Source organism: Lepeophtheirus salmonis, chromosome 1, assembly GCF_016086655.4.
Source record: "Lepeophtheirus salmonis chromosome 1, UVic_Lsal_1.4, whole genome shotgun sequence".
NCBI classification, from domain to species: domain Eukaryota; kingdom Metazoa; phylum Arthropoda; class Copepoda; order Siphonostomatoida; family Caligidae; genus Lepeophtheirus; species Lepeophtheirus salmonis.
This window is the reverse complement of record NC_052131.2, coordinates 24,379,968-24,401,857: the sequence shown is the minus strand read 5'-3', so window position 1 is coordinate 24,401,857 and position 21,890 is coordinate 24,379,968. Positions and strand designations below refer to the sequence as shown.

The 21,890-nt window shown below is 33.4% G+C and overlaps 5 protein-coding genes and 1 long non-coding RNA gene across 6 annotated transcripts; 3 read left to right on the top strand and 3 right to left on the bottom strand.

Moving 5' to 3' along the window:
• Positions 1 to 21: 21 nt before the first annotated feature.
• mRpL9 (mitochondrial ribosomal protein L9) lies at positions 22 to 1,196 on the top strand. The gene is made up of 2 exons (XM_040718601.2): positions 22 to 619; positions 686 to 1,196. Exons 1-2 carry the CDS (start codon positions 190 to 192, stop codon positions 1,138 to 1,140), a joined length of 885 nt encoding a protein of 294 aa, XP_040574535.1. The 5' UTR covers positions 22 to 189; the 3' UTR covers positions 1,141 to 1,196.
• LOC121123460 (palmitoyltransferase ZDHHC16) lies at positions 1,142 to 2,509 on the bottom strand. The gene is made up of 3 exons (XM_040718584.2): positions 2,107 to 2,509; positions 1,754 to 2,017; positions 1,142 to 1,694 (listed from the first exon to the last, which is right to left on the bottom strand). Exons 1-3 carry the CDS (start codon positions 2,372 to 2,374, stop codon positions 1,240 to 1,242), a joined length of 987 nt encoding a protein of 328 aa, XP_040574518.1. The 5' UTR covers positions 2,375 to 2,509; the 3' UTR covers positions 1,142 to 1,239.
• Positions 2,510 to 3,394: 885 nt separating this feature from the next.
• hyx (cell division cycle 73 hyrax) lies at positions 3,395 to 5,801 on the top strand. The gene is made up of 8 exons (XM_040718553.2): positions 3,395 to 3,694; positions 3,774 to 3,861; positions 3,923 to 4,194; positions 4,249 to 4,459; positions 4,536 to 5,017; positions 5,079 to 5,308; positions 5,378 to 5,519; positions 5,575 to 5,801. Exons 1-8 carry the CDS (start codon positions 3,564 to 3,566, stop codon positions 5,609 to 5,611), a joined length of 1,593 nt encoding a protein of 530 aa, XP_040574487.1. The 5' UTR covers positions 3,395 to 3,563; the 3' UTR covers positions 5,612 to 5,801.
• On the bottom strand, positions 5,724 to 7,392 carry LOC121123443 (uncharacterized). The gene is made up of 2 exons (XM_040718564.2): positions 7,151 to 7,392; positions 5,724 to 7,084 (listed from the first exon to the last, which is right to left on the bottom strand). The coding sequence occupies exons 1-2, from the start codon at positions 7,298 to 7,300 to the stop codon at positions 5,801 to 5,803; spliced, it is 1,434 nt and encodes a 477-aa protein (XP_040574498.1). The 5' UTR covers positions 7,301 to 7,392; the 3' UTR covers positions 5,724 to 5,800.
• A 256-nt stretch (positions 7,393 to 7,648) lies between these two features.
• On the bottom strand, positions 7,649 to 9,539 carry LOC121123450 (alpha-(1,3)-fucosyltransferase C). The gene is made up of 4 exons (XM_040718576.2): positions 9,212 to 9,539; positions 8,768 to 9,156; positions 8,486 to 8,699; positions 7,649 to 8,419 (listed from the first exon to the last, which is right to left on the bottom strand). Exons 1-4 carry the CDS (start codon positions 9,221 to 9,223, stop codon positions 7,844 to 7,846), a joined length of 1,191 nt encoding a protein of 396 aa, XP_040574510.1. The 5' UTR covers positions 9,224 to 9,539; the 3' UTR covers positions 7,649 to 7,843.
• A 3,605-nt stretch (positions 9,540 to 13,144) lies between these two features.
• LOC139905823 (uncharacterized) lies at positions 13,145 to 15,494 on the top strand. Its single transcript, XR_011780894.1, has 3 exons — positions 13,145 to 14,240; positions 14,304 to 14,601; positions 14,664 to 15,494. It is a non-coding gene; the product is annotated as an uncharacterized lncRNA (long non-coding RNA).
• Positions 15,495 to 21,890: the final 6,396 nt, after the last annotated feature.

The window sequence follows — 21,890 nt, the reverse complement described above, 5'->3', positions numbered from 1 at the left end:
AATCCACACATAGCCTCATAAGTCATAAGTTAACTCATAGGTGCCACTTCTTCCTCATTTCTGTAAAATAATAAATATTAAAGAAGTAACAAACATCAACCTAACAATTAACCAATAAAAACAATTAGTATTTTATGAATATTTAATATAAAATATTTATTAAATAAAACACGCAAAGCTTTAAAGTAAATGATGTTCCTACTTCGGCGAACAATTCCCTCCTTCATTCAGTCGAATAGGAGACTGATCGTTGTGGAACGCGTACATCAACCACGTCGATTCCCTGATGGAACTCCAAAAGAGCTTATGGAGCGTCTCACGGCTCAAGAGCGACTTGAAAAGCATCAAACTTATCGGATATTGCAAGAAGAGGATGAGAGCCGAGACGTGCCTGTTCTTCTTTTAGCGAATGTTGAAGGGATCGGAAGGAAGGGCTCAGTTATATCACTATCAGAGGATGTGGCGCGACAAAAAATCCTTCTTCCCCAACTTGGAATCTATCCCACAGAAGAAGCTCTTTCCAAGTATAAAGATATTCTCATTGACGAAAAAGTCACTCCACTTGAAAGCTCAGAGTTTTCTTTAGAGACACACAAATTACTATCTCGAACCTGCATTGGTTAGTGAGGATTTTAACTTTTAGGTGTCAAATTTTTCGATATAATCCTGCTTTTTCCTCCTCTAGGAGTTCGAATGTCAGGACAAAATCCTTGGACCCTCACAACAAAGCACATCTCTTCTTCCTTCCTTCTCTATGGCTTTATTGTTCCTCCTGATGTCATAAGTATCCCGAGAGAAATTGCAGGGCCCAACAGAGAGCTACTTGAGGACAAAGAGTTTTACGTAACAGTCAAAATAAATGGCTTCGAAACGGCTCATGTGCGATGCGTACTGAAGCATACATCACTTGGAATGAATAATTTGGTTTTCCCCTTTGGGTTTCAGTACAAGTTTAGAGAGCCCATTTTTGAGGAGGATAGAGAGCTCCTTATAAGTCTTCCTCGAGAGCCATTTACTCAAAAAGCCAAGGAAACGGCCGAATTAGAAGATGAATACGTGAAATATATGGAGTGGTATGATAAAAGAGAAAAAAGACTTTATAAAGAAAATATCAATAATGTAGAGAGTTCTTTTAAGTAAATTGGTTTTTTTAATTAATTTTATTTAAGTATATAATATAAATAAGTTAATGTCCATTTGCGAGAATGTTCACTATGTTTGATGACTATTATGACAAATTCATAGTTTAAAATATTTCCCATCCGAAGGGGCTTCATTCCAGAGTATACCGCAAGAGTAGACTGTGTCCCATGTAAGCCCGTTTCCTCGAGGAGGATAGATGGAAGGGAACAAAACATCAGACCATCCCCGACCATCTATAATTCCTAGAAATAAACACCAATTGTTCCATATCCCAAAGTCATATGGATTGACGTATTTCATCCCATCTTTCGCTAGTCTTAGTGTCTCTGATCTATTGATATGTGCTTCAATAGAAGTCTCACCCTTCGAAATAAGACGTCCATGCCAAAAAATAAGAGCGCCAAGGATTAATGTGGTGCCCACAGTCATAAAACATGCGTAAAATATGAGGGTACGATCAGAAAGAAGTCGAAATTGAGTTTTGGATCCCGACTCGTGAAACACTTGAAGATAGAGAAGCTCCACTCCAAATATCATGATAAAAATGCAACCTGCAAGATGTGTGATATGTCTCCTTAAAACGAGAATGGAGAGAGGAAGACCTACGTACCCAGGACTGTAAACACCATATATAGAAAGAAGTAGCGATGATTATAGTGCCCCACACAGCTATTGAGCCATGGACAGTGATGGTCCATTTTGAGAACGCAGACATTACAAACTGAGCAATGATGTGTACGAGGTGGCTTGGGATACACACATTTTTTGCAGATGGATGCAATGTTTGGAGGAGGAGAGTCCAGGGGAGGTGCACCCGGGGGCGTTGTATAGGCTTTGTAGTAGTAGAACATCACATTGAATTTGAAATACTGTCCTAAATAGTGCATAAAATTGATTTTGAGAGTCTTTGAGTTTTCAAAAATAGAATTAGGAGTTTTATTTATAATTAAATGGATATAATACCTAAAATGACAAGGAAAATTGCAAAAGGCGGACTCCGTTTCCAGTAGAAGGGGAGTCCAACACGATATGCCACAAAAATGACGGATATATTAAGTAAAATGAGCGCTATAACAAAAATGGGTCCTAATGCTTTCGTGAAATGGTCGACAATCCATAAAATGGGCTCCATTAATACGTCGAAGACATAGGAAGGCGAGAGGAAATGATTATAGAAGAGAGAGAGGAATGTAATTTTTGCCCTTTGAAGGGCATTGAATCGGGGGGTCATGGAATGATAGAAGGATCGATTAAATACCGAATTCAAATTTGTTTTAGTTATTGTTAGTTCATTTTAATGATTAAATTATGAAAGGATGTAGCTGATGGCCATGGTGGGTTGGTGTCCATGTTTTATATGGTAGACATGCGCACAGATTGAGTATGATCGTCAGCTGATAAATGGATTCTTCATCAACTGCAGCTGTTGTGGGCCATGAAGTTACTACTGCTGCTGCTAGCTAGGAACACAAAAATGAATATGAAACACGCTCTCTTTCTGTAAGTGACGTAAGTGCAAAATGTAACGCAAATGGAGAAAATTGAAACTTTTAAGAGCTTACTCATTTTTTATAATAATTAAAATTCATTCTATAGAAAGTTTAACTATTAAACATTCATCATTTTGATGATATAGAATATGTATTATAAATTGGCAATGTAACACAAGATTTGAAATGAAACACTAAATACACAATTTGTGTTCAAGCCAATTTCTGTAAATGAGGGCAATCAAATAAATTTCCTGTTCAATTAAGATGGTATCAAAAACCATCATGTCAGTAATAACAACTTTTAGAATCTAATTGCATCAAAAATTCTTCAATATCTAGTCTAAGAATTTTTTTTTTTTTCAGAAGCAAACAGCCAACTTTGTACAAATGACAAGTATTTCAAAAAATTATTTAACTGCTCATTTGTTCATCCAAAAGTTTGTTAGAATTATGAATTAACTCCATTTTTACATTTTGTGTTGTTGAAGTGTTTATTGTACATAAAATATGTGTTTCATTAAAATATTGGGTTAAATCAAAAATATAGTATACATATTCTATGTCATTATATTGAGAGTTGTTCAATGGTTAACCTTTCTTTAATAAGATATTTATTTATTATAATAAATGGGTAAAATATGAGTTGTTAAATGTTTAAATTTACAGCACTTACATGATGAATATGAGAAAATTATTTTATCCTGCAGTAAAAATAAGAGCACGCTAAGAGAAGATACATTTCAGTGCTAGCTATTCCTGGGTAGCTGAGTATTTATTAAAATAGCTGTAGAATTTGCTGCGCTTAAATGCAGAGTATTCCTTCGGCCCACTCTCTCAAAACATTGATTGACGATTGTGATTGTGGTTCTATTATTATTATTGTCTATTGAATTGTTGTTGTTGTGGGTTTTTTTCCTGATCTCCAGAATGGCGGATCCCCTGAGTCTTCTCCGCCAATACCAAATCCAAGGAAAGAAAATTCTCGAGAGGGATTCTCACATCATATTCGGAGAATTTTCTTGGCCCAAAAATGTCAAAACGAATCATAAGATCTACGGGTAAAAGTATCCGAGGGATTCTCCAAATCACTCTAGTTTTGTTTTTTTCTATTCCCTTTCTCGTTTGCCCTTCCTGCAGGAGTGACGAATATTATTCCCTGGAATGTCTCCTCTATTTCCTGAAAAACAAGGATATTTCCCATCCCGCCTATGTGCGACAGGCTGCTGTGAGTTCCTCCTCTCTGCTTACGACTTATTCTGCATGTATTAACTCTGTTCCCTCCTTAGTCAGAAGACATCCCTGTTGTGCATCGTCCAGATCGTAAGGATCTCTTACTGTACCTCACCAAAAGTGATGCTCCTGCACCCGCTCGTATCGACAAGTCGGCAAGGCTTGAGATGCCCATCCATGTCAAGAGACCCACGGAAGAGGCTCTGGAATCTCTTGCTAAAAAACCTCGCTATGATGAAAATCAGTCGCAAGAAATTAAGGACAGACTTGCTGCCAAATTAGATGCTCCCAAGGATGGAAAACTGTCCATCAATAAAGCAAACCTAAAGTATGTTGATATTCATATGTACAAAAATCATTTTATAGTTACGCCTTTTTGCAGAAATCTATCAGATGAGCTCACTAAGGACAAATTAGCAGAAATCCGTGCTAAATTTATATCTAAAAAACGTACACGTATTAAACCTGAAGATGATGAATCCAAAGGAACGAGCATGGGCTTTGGAGCCCTTGAAGTAGATCGCACTAGGGATATATTTAGTCGAGAAAGACAGTGGAGAACACGAACGACCATTCTACAAAGTACTGGGAAGGTATTGACTTGCTTTATCTCTCTCTAATTGCCTAATCCATTTATATCTATAAACTCCTTTGTACTATCTCTTCCAGACATTCAGTAAAAGTGTTATGGCAATCTTACAGTCAGTGAAGGCTCGAGAGGAAGGGAAAATGTCTAATGGAAAGCCTGGTTCCTCTATTGGGCCATTACCATCAAATACACCTCGTCCTGGTGGCCCTGTTATGAATGCACCTCAAAAATCACTCCCTAACTACAATCGTTACGATCAAGAAAGATTTCGTGGGAAGGAAGACACTCATGGCTTTAATATTGAGACTACAGGGACTTTCTCTGGAATGACTCTCAAGAGTGTGACTGAGGGCAGTGACTCTGCTGCTAATAGAAATCGTTCCAGTTCTTCATCTGCTGGTCCCAATTCTCACTCAAGTTCATCTCAAAGTCGAAACCAATCTGCTCCTCCCCCTGCCTCTTCTGGGAAACGACCCTCCAAAACTCCAATTATTATCATTCCCGCTGCACCTAAGTCCCTCATATCCATGCACAACGCAAAGGATGTTCTACAAGATCTAAAGTAAGCCAAGGAATTAGAACTGTGTTTACCATAATACTTATATTTTCTTTTACGTTTGTAGATTCGTTTCCACGGAAGATAAGAAGGCTCAAGGAGCTAAAAGGGATAATGAACTTCTCATTCAAAGACGAAAAGAAGGGGGGTACACTGTACCCTACCGAGTTATCGATAATCCAGCGAAATTATCAAATGCAGATTGGGACAGAGTTGTTGCAGTCTTTGTCATGGGACAAGCATGGCAGTTTAAGGGATGGCCTTGGGATGGGAATCCCACAGTTATTTTCTCTAAAGGTAAGCTTATAAAACCAGATTAGTTTATAATATAATTATATGAACCACACAATGACTTCTCCATTCTAGTCGCAGCTTTTCACGTCAAATGGGATGAGAGTAATTTAGAGAAGAATATAGCTAATTGGTCAGTAAATATCATTGAACTTTCTCGAAACAAAAGACATTTAGATCGAGCCAAGCTGATGTTGTTTTGGGAAGCATTGGATAAGTATGTTGTTACAAATTTAATTTTAATAGTAATGATATCCTTCTCTTAATTTCAGATACATGACAAATAATAAGTCCCATCTACGATTTTAAGTAAATTTTTTCAACTTTTTTAGAAAAAGAAAGAATGATACTTATTTGTGTGTAGATATTTAAATTTAGAGGTTTTTTTCGAAAATAAACCAAATTAATGAATGCGAAAATATATATTTACATATTTTTATTATAACTTTCAATATTACTATAATTAATATGTATTATAATAAATGATCATTAAACTCTTTATGAGACACATTTTCTCATGATTAATACACCTATTGATAATGAAGCTAATGACGTGAGGATCCATTGCGTCCTCCTTGATAACATCCCATCAAATTTAATTTCGTCAACTGGCATATATTTACTATTTAAATATGGATATAAAGTTTTCTTCAACTTAATCAGATCCATGGCCAGTCCCTCCGTTTCAGACGCACTTATTTTACAGAATTTGTACAAATCAGACACATTCCCAACGTCTTTACCAATTTGCAGAACCTTGGGATTCTCTACAATGCCACGCTGAAGATAAATTACAGAACTTCGCAAATACACCAACTGCTTCCGTATATTCCCAACCACAGCAATCGACTCTGGACATGAGAACTTAAGGCCCTGAGAAGGGTCATATACCTGAAATTTAGGGAGACAGGAGCGTTTCCATTCCTTGCGGTGCATGTCTTTAATAAATTCAGAAATTGAATTAACGACTCCAACTCGCTTAATTCCTATTTTGTGGCTTAAGTCATTCTCAGTAAGCGTAATTAAAGTTGCCAAATCTCGCACTCCTTCACGAAAAAAGGCATCAATCTCATCCTTGGTCAAGGCAAACCCATTGAGTATCATAAGCATATGTTGATTGGCATCGTCCTCGTTCCGCATCATCCCTCTAAAAACAGAGCGATAATCGGAATAGGTATCAAATACTTCAGTAACGTATTTATGCCCCTTTCTTTCTGAAATATCCGAGGGTTGAAATCCCTCAGTAGTCGTAACATTACTAGAAGCCTCAGCATCCACCAACAAGTAACGTACAACGTCGCCATGACCCGTATTGGCAGCATGACAAAGAGCCGTCCACTTGTTGTAATCTCGATAATCTACGTCAGCACCATGGGACACAAAGAGTTTGACTAAGTCTATAAAGCCAAACTTTGAGGCATACATAAGTGGAGTCATTCCACTCGTAATTTCGACACGGTTTACGTCCTCTCCTGGCAAGAGTAACTTGGCACATTCAACTAGTGGTTTTTTATCACCTGGTGAGCAGGAAATAGAAGTTAACAGGCATGGACCATCTCCTTTGCTCTCATTTTGGGATTCTTTCAACAAATATTCGAGCAGTGTGATATGGCCATTTGTAGCTGCAATTTCTAAAGGACTCATATCGGACCAATTATCCGATGCAGAGACAATTGGAGCCCTCAGTTCCACTTTATGGGTCTCTAAATACTTTTTGACCACAGGAACATCACCCTCCGTGAGGGCATGTCGGAAACCATCTACGTCCGAGTTTAGATCCTTCTACGAAAATGGATTCAAATGGGGGGGAAATGTTATTAACAATTTTATGATTCATAAGCGACTTACGAAGGAAGGGACTTGAATATTTTGGAAAAGATCCTTTTTCGGACTTATAAAGCCATATTCATTATCATCTTTGTGTTTGACATCATCATCAGGATTCACAAAGTCATCGAACTCGTCTTCACTGTCTGAGAATCCGGCAGGACGAGCCATATTATTCCAAAGATCTCATCAAATAATGTTTTTTGGAAATTATCAAAACTATGATCGAATTACAAATAAACACTCATCAGGCATACCAAATGCATCTACATACTCTTATCAAGTTTCAATAATGGAAGAAAACCAAAGTACATTTCGAGTCACTGATTAATTAGAGAGCAATAAAGTACTCAAGCTAAAGATATACTTGAAATATTTATCAATCTCAGACTCATCTCCTTCAAGTTTTAACTAACCCATGATTAAAATTTGCAGTACATTATACATTATTATATCGAATTGATTAGCCTAAAAAATTTAATAAAACATTATTTAATTAATGCATCAATTCGAAGTATATGAGTATTGAATATTCGATAAATATATTATTATTACATAACTTACAACTTATAAAATATAATAACGAGGATTTGAAAAATGGGTACTTATTCCAATAATCTATTATTGCATATTAGTTATGGATAAATTATAATCACAACATTCCCATCGATTTGATTGTCTTATCTGAATGAACTTGCTAATTGCTGACGACTTTTAAGGATAGTTCAAGGTAATTTTCTTACAGAAAGACTGTCGTACCCACCAATTCTCTATATTATCATAGACCTTTGGAGGAGAGTTCCAAAGATCCTCACAGAGTTTACAATATGATTGGGCTCTGTCTTCAGCTTGATTTCGTATTTCATAGTAATCCTTCCACCAAAAAAACTCTGCGTACTTTTCATCATTATCATCGAGATACTGCAGATATTTGGCCACTTTTTTAGGGTTTGCATGATCATAAACGCTAATATAAGAATGTGGGGGTGCAATGGACTTATAATCCGCGCCAGATAACGTAATAGGAATTATATTTTTCTTTAGAATAGTGAAAAACTTTTCAGTTACGTAGTCCTTACATATAGAGTTTTCAAAACTGAGATAATATTTGTAATTTTCTTCGAGCATTTGATAGCAAAATGTCTCATTCCCTCGATCACATTTATATTTTCCACATTTTCCGTAGATGTGTAAGGGATAGGATCTTCCTAATGCCTTTGCATAGAGTTCTCTCCTTGCCATTGTTGCACAGTGAGAAACAAACCATGCGGCTTGAGGCTCATTTTTACGCTGAAATATAGATTTTAATACGATAAAAAGTTGGGCTTTTGTAAACATGTGCAACTCAAATTCTACCTTGGCTATATACTTGTTTTTCTTTCCAAATTTTTCAATTAGTTGTTTCAACTCTATCGGATCAGATGTATGCTCCTTAACTTTGACGATACGTCCATAAGGAAGGTAAAAGTCAGAGTCACTTCTATAGGTCATTGTCCAATTGAAAAATCCATTCATTGTTGAAATATCCATGTAAATGTATTGAGCACTCTCTACAAGCCAGTGAATATATCTAAATCACATTAAGTAATTATAACATATCCACCTTAAATTAAAGAAACGTAAATGGTCACAATTTACCTCTGGTGATTTTTGCGTTTCTTTGGGATATCACTCCATTTAAAACTACGTTGATGGAAAATAATTGCATCAAAATCTTCAACATTTTTATAATCTCGCTGATCTGTCATGTAGCATCTCGTCTCTGGACATTTATATTTATAGAACGGCTCTCGTCCAAAGCCAATATCATACTTTTTGGAACCATAAGCTTCATTCCATGCTAGTATGATCTTTAAATCCTTTTCGTTAACGTTTTTTTGACGATCTTTTTGAAGGATTAAATTTAAATTTGGACCATAATTGTTTACTTCATAGTTTTGTGCTTTATAATATGAGCTACTTAGAAATTTTTCCGAAATGAGGAGAATGGTTAAAACAATTAAAGTAACAGTAAGAATCCTTTTGATCTTTAAGTGAAAAAATGATAATTAGATTTGAAATATTGATTGAGGTCTTGCTTACTGTTATGAACATTGTGGTAGTTTGTACAAAAGATCGTTAGCTTGGTTCGTTTACCATGGACTCATCAGTAATTATATCTCATTTCTTCTCATGCAGGATGAATCTGACGTGTTTCTTATGTTGTTGTTGTTTTTTTGACAAAGTGAAATCATTGCTAGGTAAAACAGAGCAAAAACTTTACTTGTGTAGATAAATATTCAATTGGTTTTGGAAGTAAAGTAAAAATTGAAGTTTCGTTATGGCATGAGCGCTCTCATTCATCTTGGTTCATGTGTGAAACAACCAGGAAAAATACTTGCTTGTGGCAATAACGCTATGTAAAAAGAAACCGTACATTAACCATTTAGAGTGTTGCAGCAGAGACAGGATATGGTCATAAAAATAAAATGTAAAAAGAATTTGAAGTGGTTTTTAAAAATATATTAGTATATTTTGTACGTGTAATGCGATTTTTTTATAGGACCCTCACTGGATTGACTACTCATAATTAAGGGGGCGATAAATACTATTACTGAAAAAAAATATTGGGTACCCAAGCCATCTCAGAGTGATTAAGACCCTGAGTGACGGGGATGGGGTCAAGTATATTTTGAGGGTTGAGGGCCAAATTATTGTAACTCAAAAATGAAAAATATTTGAATTTTTGCCAATATGAAATCCTTTAAGCCTAATAATTATTGTTGATACTTAAAAACACAGTAATTCAGGCTGTTGAAAGGAATTTCTAAGGCTCATTTTATTGTAAAAAATGGAAAACACCATTATTCACTATGAAATAATGGAGTTTCACAGCTTCATTATGTAAAGTAAATATTTTAGTTACGCCAATTTGGCTCTCACTTCACTATTTGTACTTGTACTTAAGTGTCCCTAAGTCCTGTAATTATATTTAAGTATTCATGAAAAACGAATACTGATACCTGGTTTATAAAGTAGCACTTATGAATACTACTCAAATACCTCAAAAAATGAGCCTAATACTTGTACTTAAGATATCGATGAAGTACTTGTACTTGATTTAATTACATTTAAATGTACTTGGTCCTAGTATTGCGTCAGTCCTTATTTAAAACTGAAGACTGCTGTTCAGTCTCGGTACGGTCCAGTTCAGTCCTTCATATCAGTCCTAAAACAGATACAGTTCCGTTATTGACGACGTCACTAAACTTTATTTATTCTTTTTTAATCAGTTTTAGTACCTACAATCTTCAGGACCACTCCTAAGGACAAATAGGACAGGTCTTAAGACTAGACTGGACCGAATAAGTTCCATCCCCACTGAGTTGTTCACCACCTATTCATGGCGGAATTTGCGGGAAGTCCTGGCCGCCTGATCCTCAAGATGTAAAAATAAACATATTTATGAATATTATTTATATACGTACCTAGTATGTTCATAGAAATAATTTGCCAACTCTCACTGATAACATTTCAGACTTTGCCTATGCACTAATATAAGAAAGAGAAAACCAAATTTTAGGTACATACATGTAAAAATAATTACAAAGTATGTGATATAGGTACAAATACCTATGGAAATAATATTTACGTTTCGTAATATTAGGGGCGTCCAAAAGGTTTTCCAAATATTATATAGGTTAGAGTGGAGTCAAGTAATTATAGTATTTCAGTTTTGATTTTTGTTTTTTTAGGGGGGGGGGAAGGAATAATAAATTTGTAGGAAAAGAAATACATTTTTTGGGAAAAGATTTCAAATATTGATTCGGCCTGTGCTTGATCGACAAAAACTTTAATATAAGTAATATAACATATAGGCAGCCTTGTTGATAACTAATCGTTCATTTTTCAAAAAATCATTAATGAAGGATAAATGATGAATTAATTCAAAAGAGTGAGCGATAAAATACGAAAAATACACATTGAAATCGTTCATCGTTTATTTAAAATGAATTATCTCAGATCCCTATTTTTTCAGTATCTTTTATAATTAATTAGTTTATTCATTTTTTAATGAAGTAATTCGATTTATCTCGATCGATATACATTATATATTTATTTTCTCATTGATATAGATTCATGGCTTTATTTGAGATGTGAACCCATGATAACATTTACCAAGTTGCGGTGACCCCAAGGAAACAAAAATCCTTCACTACATTTTTAGAGCTCATGAGTGAACGTGTTATTAGATAATGGTAAAGCAGGGCGTCCGCAGGGGGTTGGCTGGAGGGATTGCAGTTCTCCCTATTATGTAAATTTCTAAAAAAAAAAAATTTGAAATTTTTTTCCCAAAAAAATTATTATTTATAATTTAACTTTTTAAAATTTTTGCAAAAAATTAATTTTTTTGTGAACAGCTGTGGATTTTGAAAAAAAAAAGTTATAATTTAATTTTTGAATTCCCCCATCAGCTTTGTTCTTAAAATACTTGATATACGGGCCCTGCAAGGCCATGAAATTTAGAGTCAAAACGGCCTGCTATTTTGTTGGGTTTCATCGATTCGGCTTATATAATATCTTTGCAAATGACCCATTGTGGCTTTTCAATGCCTGCTTCAACTATAAAAGTAAATCCATAATTTAAAAATTCATCACTGTATTTTCTTTTCCTAATACTTGTTTAATTAAAGGTCGGTGTTTGGAACATAGTCTTTTGATTGAATTGTTTATTTTTCCCTTAACCGCTCTTTCCCTAGAGTCATTTAGTTGCAATTGGTGCCAGCACTGTGCATAAAGGACGACGCGTTTGGATAATGAAAAGGTAGGGGCATAAGAAGATATTAATTCGAAATTACTCATATTAACTCTGTGCAAAAATAAAGTTATATTTTCTGCAATGAAATGAGCCAGCTACACTCACTCGATCAATACAGAATAATTTCAACAATCATATAATCTCCCAAGGATATATTTATCTATAAAGAGGGTAGAGGGGCTGGGGGCCCATCAAATATGCATGTTGGGGTGGATGTTTTTTGTGACTAACGGCCCTGTATTAAAATTTTATTTCGAATAAACTTTTTTAGAGCAGAAATTTGATTTTTATTTCAAATAAACTTTTTTAGAACAGAAATTCGAATTTTATTTCAAAATAACTTTTTCCGACCATTATTACTGAAAAAAATATGATTATCTTCTAAAGAAGGTCATTTGAGTAATATGACTTTCTAAAAAAGGTCGTTTAAAGAAATGAATATTATTTTCTTTTACAAACGTCATTACATGAAATACAGAAACAATTTATTGAAAAAGAATCTCGAAAAATAAATAAGGTTATTCTATGAATTAAATAGAACATTTCCATCTTAATAAAGGTAATTTTTTTAGAATGGCCTGCATTTTATTTTTATAAAAAAGTGAAAATATAAAAAAAAAAAAAAGAAAAATTAGATTGGGATTTAAACCTTGCGTAAAATTTGTTTTGCATGAAGTTTCGCAATAACTAAGGCTGGCACTGTCCAAATGCCTAGGGTTATCATGTTTTGATTTTCAAAAAGGAGGACACTTGACTTAAGAAAGAAGGGGTTCATATTTTGAAAATAATACATTTAAGAATTAGAATGGGCATTCGATAGAGCGTAAACCTCCCCCTAAATTCATTTTTCCTAAAAAATAGTATTAATTCTAGTAATGTATCTCAATTTGTTCCAAACTAATCATCAAATATACGTTTTTAACATTTTGTGTGACCTTGAGCTATCAAAATTGATTAACCTCTTACTTTTATTAAATATAATCTTCCTACAAAGTTTTACCCAAATCTTACTGTAGCTTTTTTCGTCATCCTGCTGACAAACAGAGAAGATTACACCCTTCCAACTTCGTTGACAAAGTTGATAATTAGTGATGAAAATCCTCAGTACAATCGGAATGTTGACAAAAAAGAAACCGAAAATCAACATGGTAACCCTGACAATTTGAAGAATGTTTTGGAGGAGGGAAAAAATAATGCTCTTGACGTTTCATTAGATCAGTTATAATCAGCTGTGACAAGAGAGGAAGGAAAAAAAGGATATAAAGAAGGACATAGGGCACAATTACACCGATGGCAATCCCAAATTCTACTCTAAGTCCAACAAGGACATTCAATTATAATTCCGCAACTATTCCTCAGGGTTACGCTCCGTCTTTTACGAGCACACACGAACGTTCAATCAGGTTTTAAATATAATTGAATCTATTCATGAAAGAAATATCAGTACTCAGGAATTAAAGAATTATGACAACTGCTAAGGAATGTAAAATAAATACACCGGATTTTCATCACTGGTCATAATTAGGGATGTACCGATAACATCTATATGGACGATTCTGATTCTTTATTATGTACGTATAAATAAATTACATTAACGAATAGATTTACTTATTTTAATGTTTAACTTTCTACTAATTAGGGTTAGGCAAAAAAATATATTAATCATAGTTATGATTATAATAAGTTGAGAATAACTTTATATTGAAATTTAAAAAAGTTAATTCCTTTCTGTATTCAGGAGTCAATTTATTTCTGGTTGGCCAATATATATTAGTATTACTGAATAGTATTTCCACCTTCAATGGATAAAGGTGGGCATGATGAGTATTGACAAGCAATTTTCTAGCACCACTTTTTTTTTTGTTACATATGTGTTTTATAAGTCAAATATATCAACTCAAGGTCTATTGAATAATGAATCTGTATTAATTTAACTGAAATTGAATTCTATGCTAAAATTTGTGATTTTAGCATCGCATTCACTCGTTTAAAATATTAGAGGATACTTTTTTTTTCTGTGTGGATATTTGAGAATTGGTTCATGCTCAGATTGGGTAAAGTCAGATTTCTTAAATTTTGAATCTGCGTGAGAAAGGGAGATTTTATGTCAATTTACTTCACTAAAAACATAAAAAATCGTTTTTCAAAGAGAAAAAAAACTGAATATCACCCCAGATGCGTGAGACATGACAGCCCTGATGTTGGAACTACTGATCCAAGGGATCATTTATAATTCATGTGGGTTTTTTTCCACATAATTCTTATACCTTAGGGAGTCAAACTGAGAAAGGCACATCAAATACATTGAGAGAGGTATTTACAGGGATATCAAATTTTAAATTATCTCGGCGTACAATTTGTGCAAGTTTTTTTCAGGAAATGCTACATATTGTTATTGAGCAATCGTTATTAGCTTTGATTTCTGTCCATATGGTTCTTCCACGGCCGAATATAGCTCTGAATCTTGAAAATATCATAAAACTTGAACTATTTTAAAAGGTCTTAAGGCCAAGTCTGAATCTGTTATAGGTTTTAAAGGACATTTTTGGGTTTTAGGACTTGCAATAAAAATAATAAAAGTGATTTCAGACAAAGAAAATGTCATTACCATAATTTTCTTTGGATGGTTCGCAACTAGTTTGTCTGAGACTAGTTTCGTCACTTAAAGACTTGGGTATGATCATTAAGTTTTCCAATATTACATAGTCAATAAATATTACTTTTTTATCACTTAAGGCTAAGCTATGGTTGATAGGCTTCAAGAAATGGTGTTCAGAAAACTCATAAAAGGCAAAAACAACTACTTAAATGGTCACAACAACGGGGGTAGTTGCATTGGTTGTAGCATTATAATTACCAATTGTGTATATATGTTGTTATATAAGCATAAATAGCGGAGAAAAAAATCTTTTTTTGATGCTCTTAATAAGGAGTAATATCGCCGGACATTACTACATAATTAGCTTTTGCTCTAAATCTTTACGATGTCATGTTAGAAAACTACAATAAGTCAAGAATGGTTGCCTGAATTGTCTTATCAGTTAAATTTGACTGCATGGATTAACTTTTCTTTTTTTTAGATAAATATGAAATAAATGAAAGTGGGATTCTAAAAGCTGTTCTTACTAAGATTGGAAGAAGATATTGATTTAAATCTAACATTATTTTATGATTTTGACATTTACTTTATTATTAATAATTATTAAAATCTCATCGGTAGAAATATATATATCCTGTGTACAATTATATATGCAACTTGCACATAAGGAAAAGAGGTGATGATCTTTTGATTAAACTCCACGTCTGGCTTGTATTTTGCAACCTCAAGTTATGACACATTGAACTGAATTCCGATGTTAGAACAAGAAGATATTATTTGAATCAATCTATTATTTCAATATTCTGTATTTATAATTTATTGTTATTATTAGTTATATGATTCTAATTGTTTAATTTTGTATATTTAACTTAAATGTATGATGGTTTATTTTTTAGTATGTAGATTATATTTAATTTAAGCCTTCTATTTTAAATTTGGAACTTCAAATATATTTCGAAATACTCTTATTTTGTCGTTTTATTAGTTATTTTTCTGGGAATATGGTTCACAATAAATTACTATTTCATGGAGTGTGACGTTTCCAAATCTACTGTAACGGATAAAAATCGTGTAAGTCAATTATACGTAGTATATCTTTATTAAACATTTTGCTAATAAATACTTTCGTTACACCCTCAAAAATCATAATAAAGCAGGCAACTGATAAATACTGATGTGATTATCAGTGATAATCACATCAGTATTTTAAACAATGATACCATGTGTTTTTCTCCCCCCTGTCTCCTCGCACGCGTTTTTCTCTACAATATTATCAACTATAGTCATAATATATTATATTCATTCTTGTTTTTGTTAAGATATAAAAAATATTTTGTATTTTGCTTTTTTTTAATTAAATATTTTTTAATTTTTCAATTTCTTTGAAATAAATTTTATTTTTTATTTAAAACCGATTTTTAGTACATATTATGTGCGTCATTTTCCCATAAAAAACAGGACATTTCATGAATTTTTAAAACAGTTTTTCTGACGACATCTAGAGGATGTAAAAAATCCAGCCTAGTCTATGGATTATGGCCAATGAATTTGTATGTATGAACATTTCATAATATCAGGGCCGTCCTTAGGATTTTCTAAATATTATAGTTAGAAGAACGTGTTGGGCAGCTTTTGTGGGCAACTATCCCTGGATGGCCTATCATGGCAAAAACCAGCCCTGATAGTGGGGTCAAATGGGATTTTGGTTCATAATTCTTAACTTTTAAAAATCATGTAATGTTTAATGATGAAAATCGTGTGTATTTTGGGCATGTTAAAAAAAGAGAAACTGAAAATGGTAAGCCTAACATTTCGATGAATATTTTGAAGGAAAACAGCTTAGCTTTCATGATGTTTCGTTAAATCAGCTACAATCGGCTGTGACGAAGGAGGAGGGAGAGAAGGAAATAAAAAAAGGAGATAGGCAAGAATTATTCCGATGTTGACCCACGATTCTACTCCGAGTCCAACAAGGACTTATAATTATAACTGCAACAAACCCTCAGGGTTACTCTCCGTCTTTTATGAGCACATATGAATGTTGAATCAGATTTTGAATGTAGTAGAAAAGGAAGTTCACTAATCAGAAGCTAAATAATAATGATAACAGCTAACGAAAATCATTTTTTCCCACCAAAAACGAGCGAGCTAAAAAATACTCGCGATTTTTATAACTAATAATGTTAACATTAACAATTACATATAGCTATTATACTTCTGCATTTAATTTTCATCAAATGTAGTTAAGTGATCTTTTTTGATCTTTTTTTTTTAGAAATGGCAAGCCTTCTTAGACCTTTTCTATGTTTTGTTGTTAACTTATATTAGCTTGTAAATAAGGCGAGAGAGAGAGCCATCAAAAAAAAAAAAAAATCACCATGTATTGGTATAAAATAATACAATACCTTAATGAGAATTATAAGTGATGTACCACAAGCTGAATTTTGATGCTCAAGTATTTTCGAGTTTATAAAAATATCACTCGAGGAATTACAAATTATACTCTTTACTCGCTTGAATACTCGATACTCGTTTGAATACTCATTACTCCTTGGGTCAATGATAATATAGTGATGATGTGTCGTTCGTATTTTTGCCCCATTTTTTCGTGTAAAAATCAGTTACGTATCGAAACGGCAAAACCGTTTTAATAGCATTAGTAGTTATACAATACATATTTAATTAACATATGTAATCAATCATCAATGCCTTTGGAATAAATATAGAAAGGAAGAATAAAAAAACTATTTGTGTCGTTGCTTCATACAATTGTCCAAATGGAATGAATTACTTTGGATTCCTTAAGGATTCTCATTTTCGTGATATATGGATACAAGTTTGGAGAAGGAGTAACAATATGCCTCAGTTTCCTAAAATCGGTTTCAGTTATTTTACTGATGAAAATTATGAGAGATTTGAAGAAATAAATTGTTGGGAAAGGCCGCTGGGAAAAAATAAAGAAGGATGTCATTCCAAGTTTGAAACTGTTCAACTCTGTGGTGGATGATGGAGATCCTAATGCTCGTGAGGATGAAAGAGGTGAAAGATTGAAATGCTTCATCAAGTCATGAGAGAAGTTTAAACTAAAGCCAAAGAAGATTCTATTTTTGACAAAACCAAGAGTGTTGAAGTGAAACCTGAAATGACAATGAAAAACAAAACCAAAGTCTTGTAGAACCAGGTACAATCACTTACAGAATCCCTCAATCTGTATAAGAAGGCAAATGTAAGATTCAAGTCAAAGAAGAGTATTAAACAACTCTTGAGAAAAGAACTCCTTAAATGGTTGACACCTTCTCAAACAAACATACTCATAGCTAAGGACAAATCTTAAAGACACAGTGGGAAAAGGAAGACATTATTTAATGGCCTTGCTTTAAATAGCCTCTCAAGCAGGACTTAAAAGTACATAAGGGACAAGAAGTTATTTCCTTTACTGAGTGTGACAACCCTCAAAAGGTGCATTAAAGATTTTGAAACACTTCCTGGAGTACAAAGAGATATCTTAAAAGTTATTGAAAAACAAGTTGAAGTCAGTAAGGAGCCTAACTATGAATATGGTGTCCTGTGTTTTGAAGAAATGTCATTATCCAAAGAAGTTACTATTTGTCAAAGAAATGAGCAAATATTTGATATCAAAGCAGAGTCTCTGGTACTCCATTATCTTACTAAATGAAAACAGCAAATTTATTTATCATTGCAGATTTTTTTCATTATACAGCTTACCTATTTTATCATGATAACAGCCACCATTTTAATATTACTACAGCCATATAAACAATAGAATAAGGTAATAACAAATTTTTTATTGTATTTTGTATTTCCTTATCTTCTCTTCTATTCAACTATTTCCTTTTCAATTAGCTCCCTTTGCAAAACTCTTATTGTATTGAATTATAATATTTTTGTTTAATCTTTCAGGTCATTATGGTTCGAGGCTTGATTTCATCCTGGAAACAAGCGATTTTTTATGATTACGATAGAACGAGGAACAAAGATTTATTGTTCGAAATTATTTCCGAGTTAGAAAAAATAGGAATCAAAATATACGCAATGGTTTCTGACATGGGAACGAAAAATCAAAGATTGTGGAAACAGATGGGGATAATGGTTGATCAAACGTCATTCGTAAATCCAAAGGATTCCAGTCGTTCAATTCACGTTTTTGCAGATGTTCCTCATTTAATCAAGCTATTAGGAAATCACTTCATCGATGATGGCTTCTAACTACGAGATGGCGCAATCATAAAACCAGACTCTCCGAAAAGAATTCCACAAATTGACAATAATGAGTTACGAATGAATTATAAATTGACCCCATAACATTTCCATTGCGTGAAAAATGAAAGACAACGCGTCCATTTGGCTACACAATTGTTCAGTAAGAGCTCTGCTATGAGTCTTCGTTTATTATTTCCCCTTGAAGAAGACTCTCAAAATATTGCTAATTTTGTGGATTTAATCCATTCTTGGTTTCATGTTATGAACAGTCATGGTCCTTACAGTTCCAAGAGTGACGTTGGAAGCGGATTTGGAAAGTACCTTGAAAAACAAAAAAAGGTTCTCGTGGACACCAAGATAATTTCATCCATGAGACAACGTCCGGTTACGAGCAACAAGAAAACCAAATTAAAACCCTATCATAAAGGAATTATCATATCATCCAAGTCTCTTATAAATTTGCATGGTCATCTTACTTCTCAAAATACCCCCATTGAATATATTCTGTCGACTCGATGTAATCAAGATATAATTGAAAAAATTTTCTCACGTATCCGAGGAATTGGTCGATTTCACCAGCATCCTAACTCTGTGGAATTTATGGATCGATTTCGTATACAGTTATATCCAATTCATCACAATTTGCTGCTTCAACCGCCGTTGTTAAATATCAATTAGAAACTGCATCATATGACTCCTCTATTTTGGATCAGAGAAAAAGTGCCCTTGATGAAATTTATCTGGTAGATGAACCAGAAGAAAATAACTATGATGAAGATGATATTGACATACGAAATTATATACAATTGCTGCTTGAAGAAGGTGAAATGATAGCTGAAGACCCTAATACTTATGAGTATGAAAGTTGTAACCATGAAGATAAGGACATTGATTATATTTAGAAGATGAGGGTAACGAAATCAAAGATGATGAACTACTGGGTCCATCAAAGGAATGTGAAAAAGAAGCATTCACTTATATCACTGGATTTTTGGCAAATAAACTTCATGAAGAATTTCCAAGTCTCGGTACAAAGATAAAATATTTAGATTCTGATCAACTCGTACAAGCAAGTCCATGGATAGTTTCTAGATCTCAAGGAGGTATCATGCAGCCCTCAGGAGAATTCTTGGAATTTTGTAAAGAAATGGAAAGTTACTTTTTAAAATTTCGTAATCCTAGAGCTGACTATGATCCTTTTGTAATAAAAAGACTGACTGACTTATTATCTACAAAATACCCCCATCAAAATGTCAAAATCATTAATAAATTTGTCAGAACAAGAACATTTTATCGTATAAAGTACTTAAACTTTCTCAAAAAAACTAAAGACTCAAAGATTAAAGCAAGAAACACAAGGAAATTTACTAATTACTAAGTCATACTCATATATCATTTAATTAATTCTCCTCTCAGCATATCACTAAATCTGACAAGTTATTTATTATATGTAATTGTCCATATTATTATACCATTATATGTCTACTATTTTGTTGCAACTCTGATGTTTTTAATAGAGTAATGAACAGTGTTAGACCTATAAATTGAATTCTTTTGTCCTCATTATTTGATTTTCATTTGTGAGCGTACGTAAATTTGTTTTATTTTTTTTAAAATATGTATATTATATTAAATGATCGAAATTTGCCGTTTCGATCACGTCACAGAACACTTTTTTCCTTTTTGCGTTTTAAACGCTGCAAGAAGAGGATGGGCCATCATTATTATATTATCAATATAATTTGCCCATGGGTATAATACAACTTTTCCTAAACTGATAATTATGTAGCGATAAAGATAAAAATTCATTGATTTAGGGGATACATACCCTTCAGTCCACCTCCTGCGGCGGACGCCCATGGCACTACCTAACACTTTTTGCACACTAACTAATTCGTCAGTCAAAAAATCAAATTTTATATTGTGTTATTGAAAGTTCGTCAATTATATTTCCTTTCGCTAATACCTAATGTAATAAGATTCATATTTTTAATCGGCTCGAATGATGCTGCGTTCATCCTCTTGTGGACTTGAAACTTTTTGAATCCGAATAAATTTTTTTATTGAGGATTTACATGTTTTAATATTCTCAAAAAAAGAAGAAGGGAATAAACTTTATTTTTGACGAGTTACAAGTAAATACTTATATTTTAGACACACGAGCCGAGTTTATTGTATCTTTTTTTGTTTACCTCATACAACTCGAGTAGCAATTTACAAATTTTGCTCGTGCCACACTATTAATAATTATCATTATCACATAGAGGAGACACCAGCACCCTCAAGCAATCTATACTTATAATATTAGCCCAAACTACAGAAAGTCACAGTTCCATGAGGATAATATATATTTTTCAGTTTGTTCATGCTGTATAAGGTTAGCTGCAATCAGCAATGCGATGAAGGAAATAAACACAAGTCCCAATCCATATCAAGCAAGGATATAGGGAGGAATTGCTCATTTTTCGATCCTCCATTCTACTCTTGAGTCCAATAGAGACTTACCTTTATAATTTACAATCAAATCTTATTTACTCTTGGTCATTCATGAGCACACACAATCGTGGTTACACTTTATAATTAGACGTTCTCTCCTCAATAACAAAAAGTAATGATAACATCTTTGGAGTATATAAAACACTATTCAGGTTACCAACATCAAAACTTGCACTCTAAAAAATGCTAAGGATTTACAATTCTAAATATCCCTTATCATCACATAACGAAGCATGTTGTTCAATTACTTTCTAAATACAGTTAAACCTCCATCTAACGCAGTAATTGACAGGAGAGGGTATCCGTTACAGCGAGGCTGTGCGTTCCTCTGATGCATTTGCCTCTCATTGATAATAATATATCTGAGAATTTAGTGTTGCTTACTTTCTTAGGTTTCTAATTGCGTGCTTGTTCTTCGACGGCGAACTCCAAAATAAAGGGGTTCGTTCGCATTAAAAACTTGTTTACATGCAAGTTAACTTTCTAAATAAATTAATCTAACTTAAAACAAGGAAATCTATAGTTATCTTAGCTATACACTTCCTTGTTTAAGCCTATAAGTGCTTCTATTATGGACAAAATTTAGTGTTAAGGATTTTGTCCGTTGCAGTAGGGTCCGTTAGATAGAGGTTTAACTGTATATTAGA

Bases quoted from the DNA above. Each gene is read 5' to 3' on its own strand.
- mRpL9 (XM_040718601.2), top strand. From the start codon at position 190: ATGATGTTCCTACTTCGGCGAACAATTCCCTCCTTCATTCAGTCGAAT. The intron at 620-685 runs GTTAGTGAGGAT...TTCCTCCTCTAG, and splicing joins ACTATCTCGAACCTGCATTG to GAGTTCGAATGTCAGGACAA.
- LOC121123460 (XM_040718584.2), bottom strand. From the start codon at position 2,374: ATGACCCCCCGATTCAATGCCCTTCAAAGGGCAAAAATTACATTCCTC. The intron at 2,018-2,106 runs GTATTATATCCA...TGCACTATTTAG, and splicing joins AATTTTCCTTGTCATTTTAG to GACAGTATTTCAAATTCAAT. The intron at 1,695-1,753 runs GTACGTAGGTCT...CACATCTTGCAG, and splicing joins TATGGTGTTTACAGTCCTGG to GTTGCATTTTTATCATGATA.
- hyx (XM_040718553.2), top strand. From the start codon at position 3,564: ATGGCGGATCCCCTGAGTCTTCTCCGCCAATACCAAATCCAAGGAAAG. The intron at 4,195-4,248 runs GTATGTTGATAT...GCCTTTTTGCAG, and splicing joins ATCAATAAAGCAAACCTAAA to AAATCTATCAGATGAGCTCA. The intron at 5,309-5,377 runs GTAAGCTTATAA...TCTCCATTCTAG, and splicing joins CACAGTTATTTTCTCTAAAG to TCGCAGCTTTTCACGTCAAA.
- LOC121123443 (XM_040718564.2), bottom strand. From the start codon at position 7,300: ATGGCTCGTCCTGCCGGATTCTCAGACAGTGAAGACGAGTTCGATGAC. The intron at 7,085-7,150 runs GTAAGTCGCTTA...CCATTTTCGTAG, and splicing joins ATATTCAAGTCCCTTCCTTC to AAGGATCTAAACTCGGACGT.
- LOC121123450 (XM_040718576.2), bottom strand. The intron at 8,700-8,767 runs GTAAATTGTGAC...AATGTGATTTAG, and splicing joins AAACGCAAAAATCACCAGAG to ATATATTCACTGGCTTGTAG. The intron at 8,420-8,485 runs GTAGAATTTGAG...TCTATATTTCAG, and splicing joins AAAACAAGTATATAGCCAAG to CGTAAAAATGAGCCTCAAGC.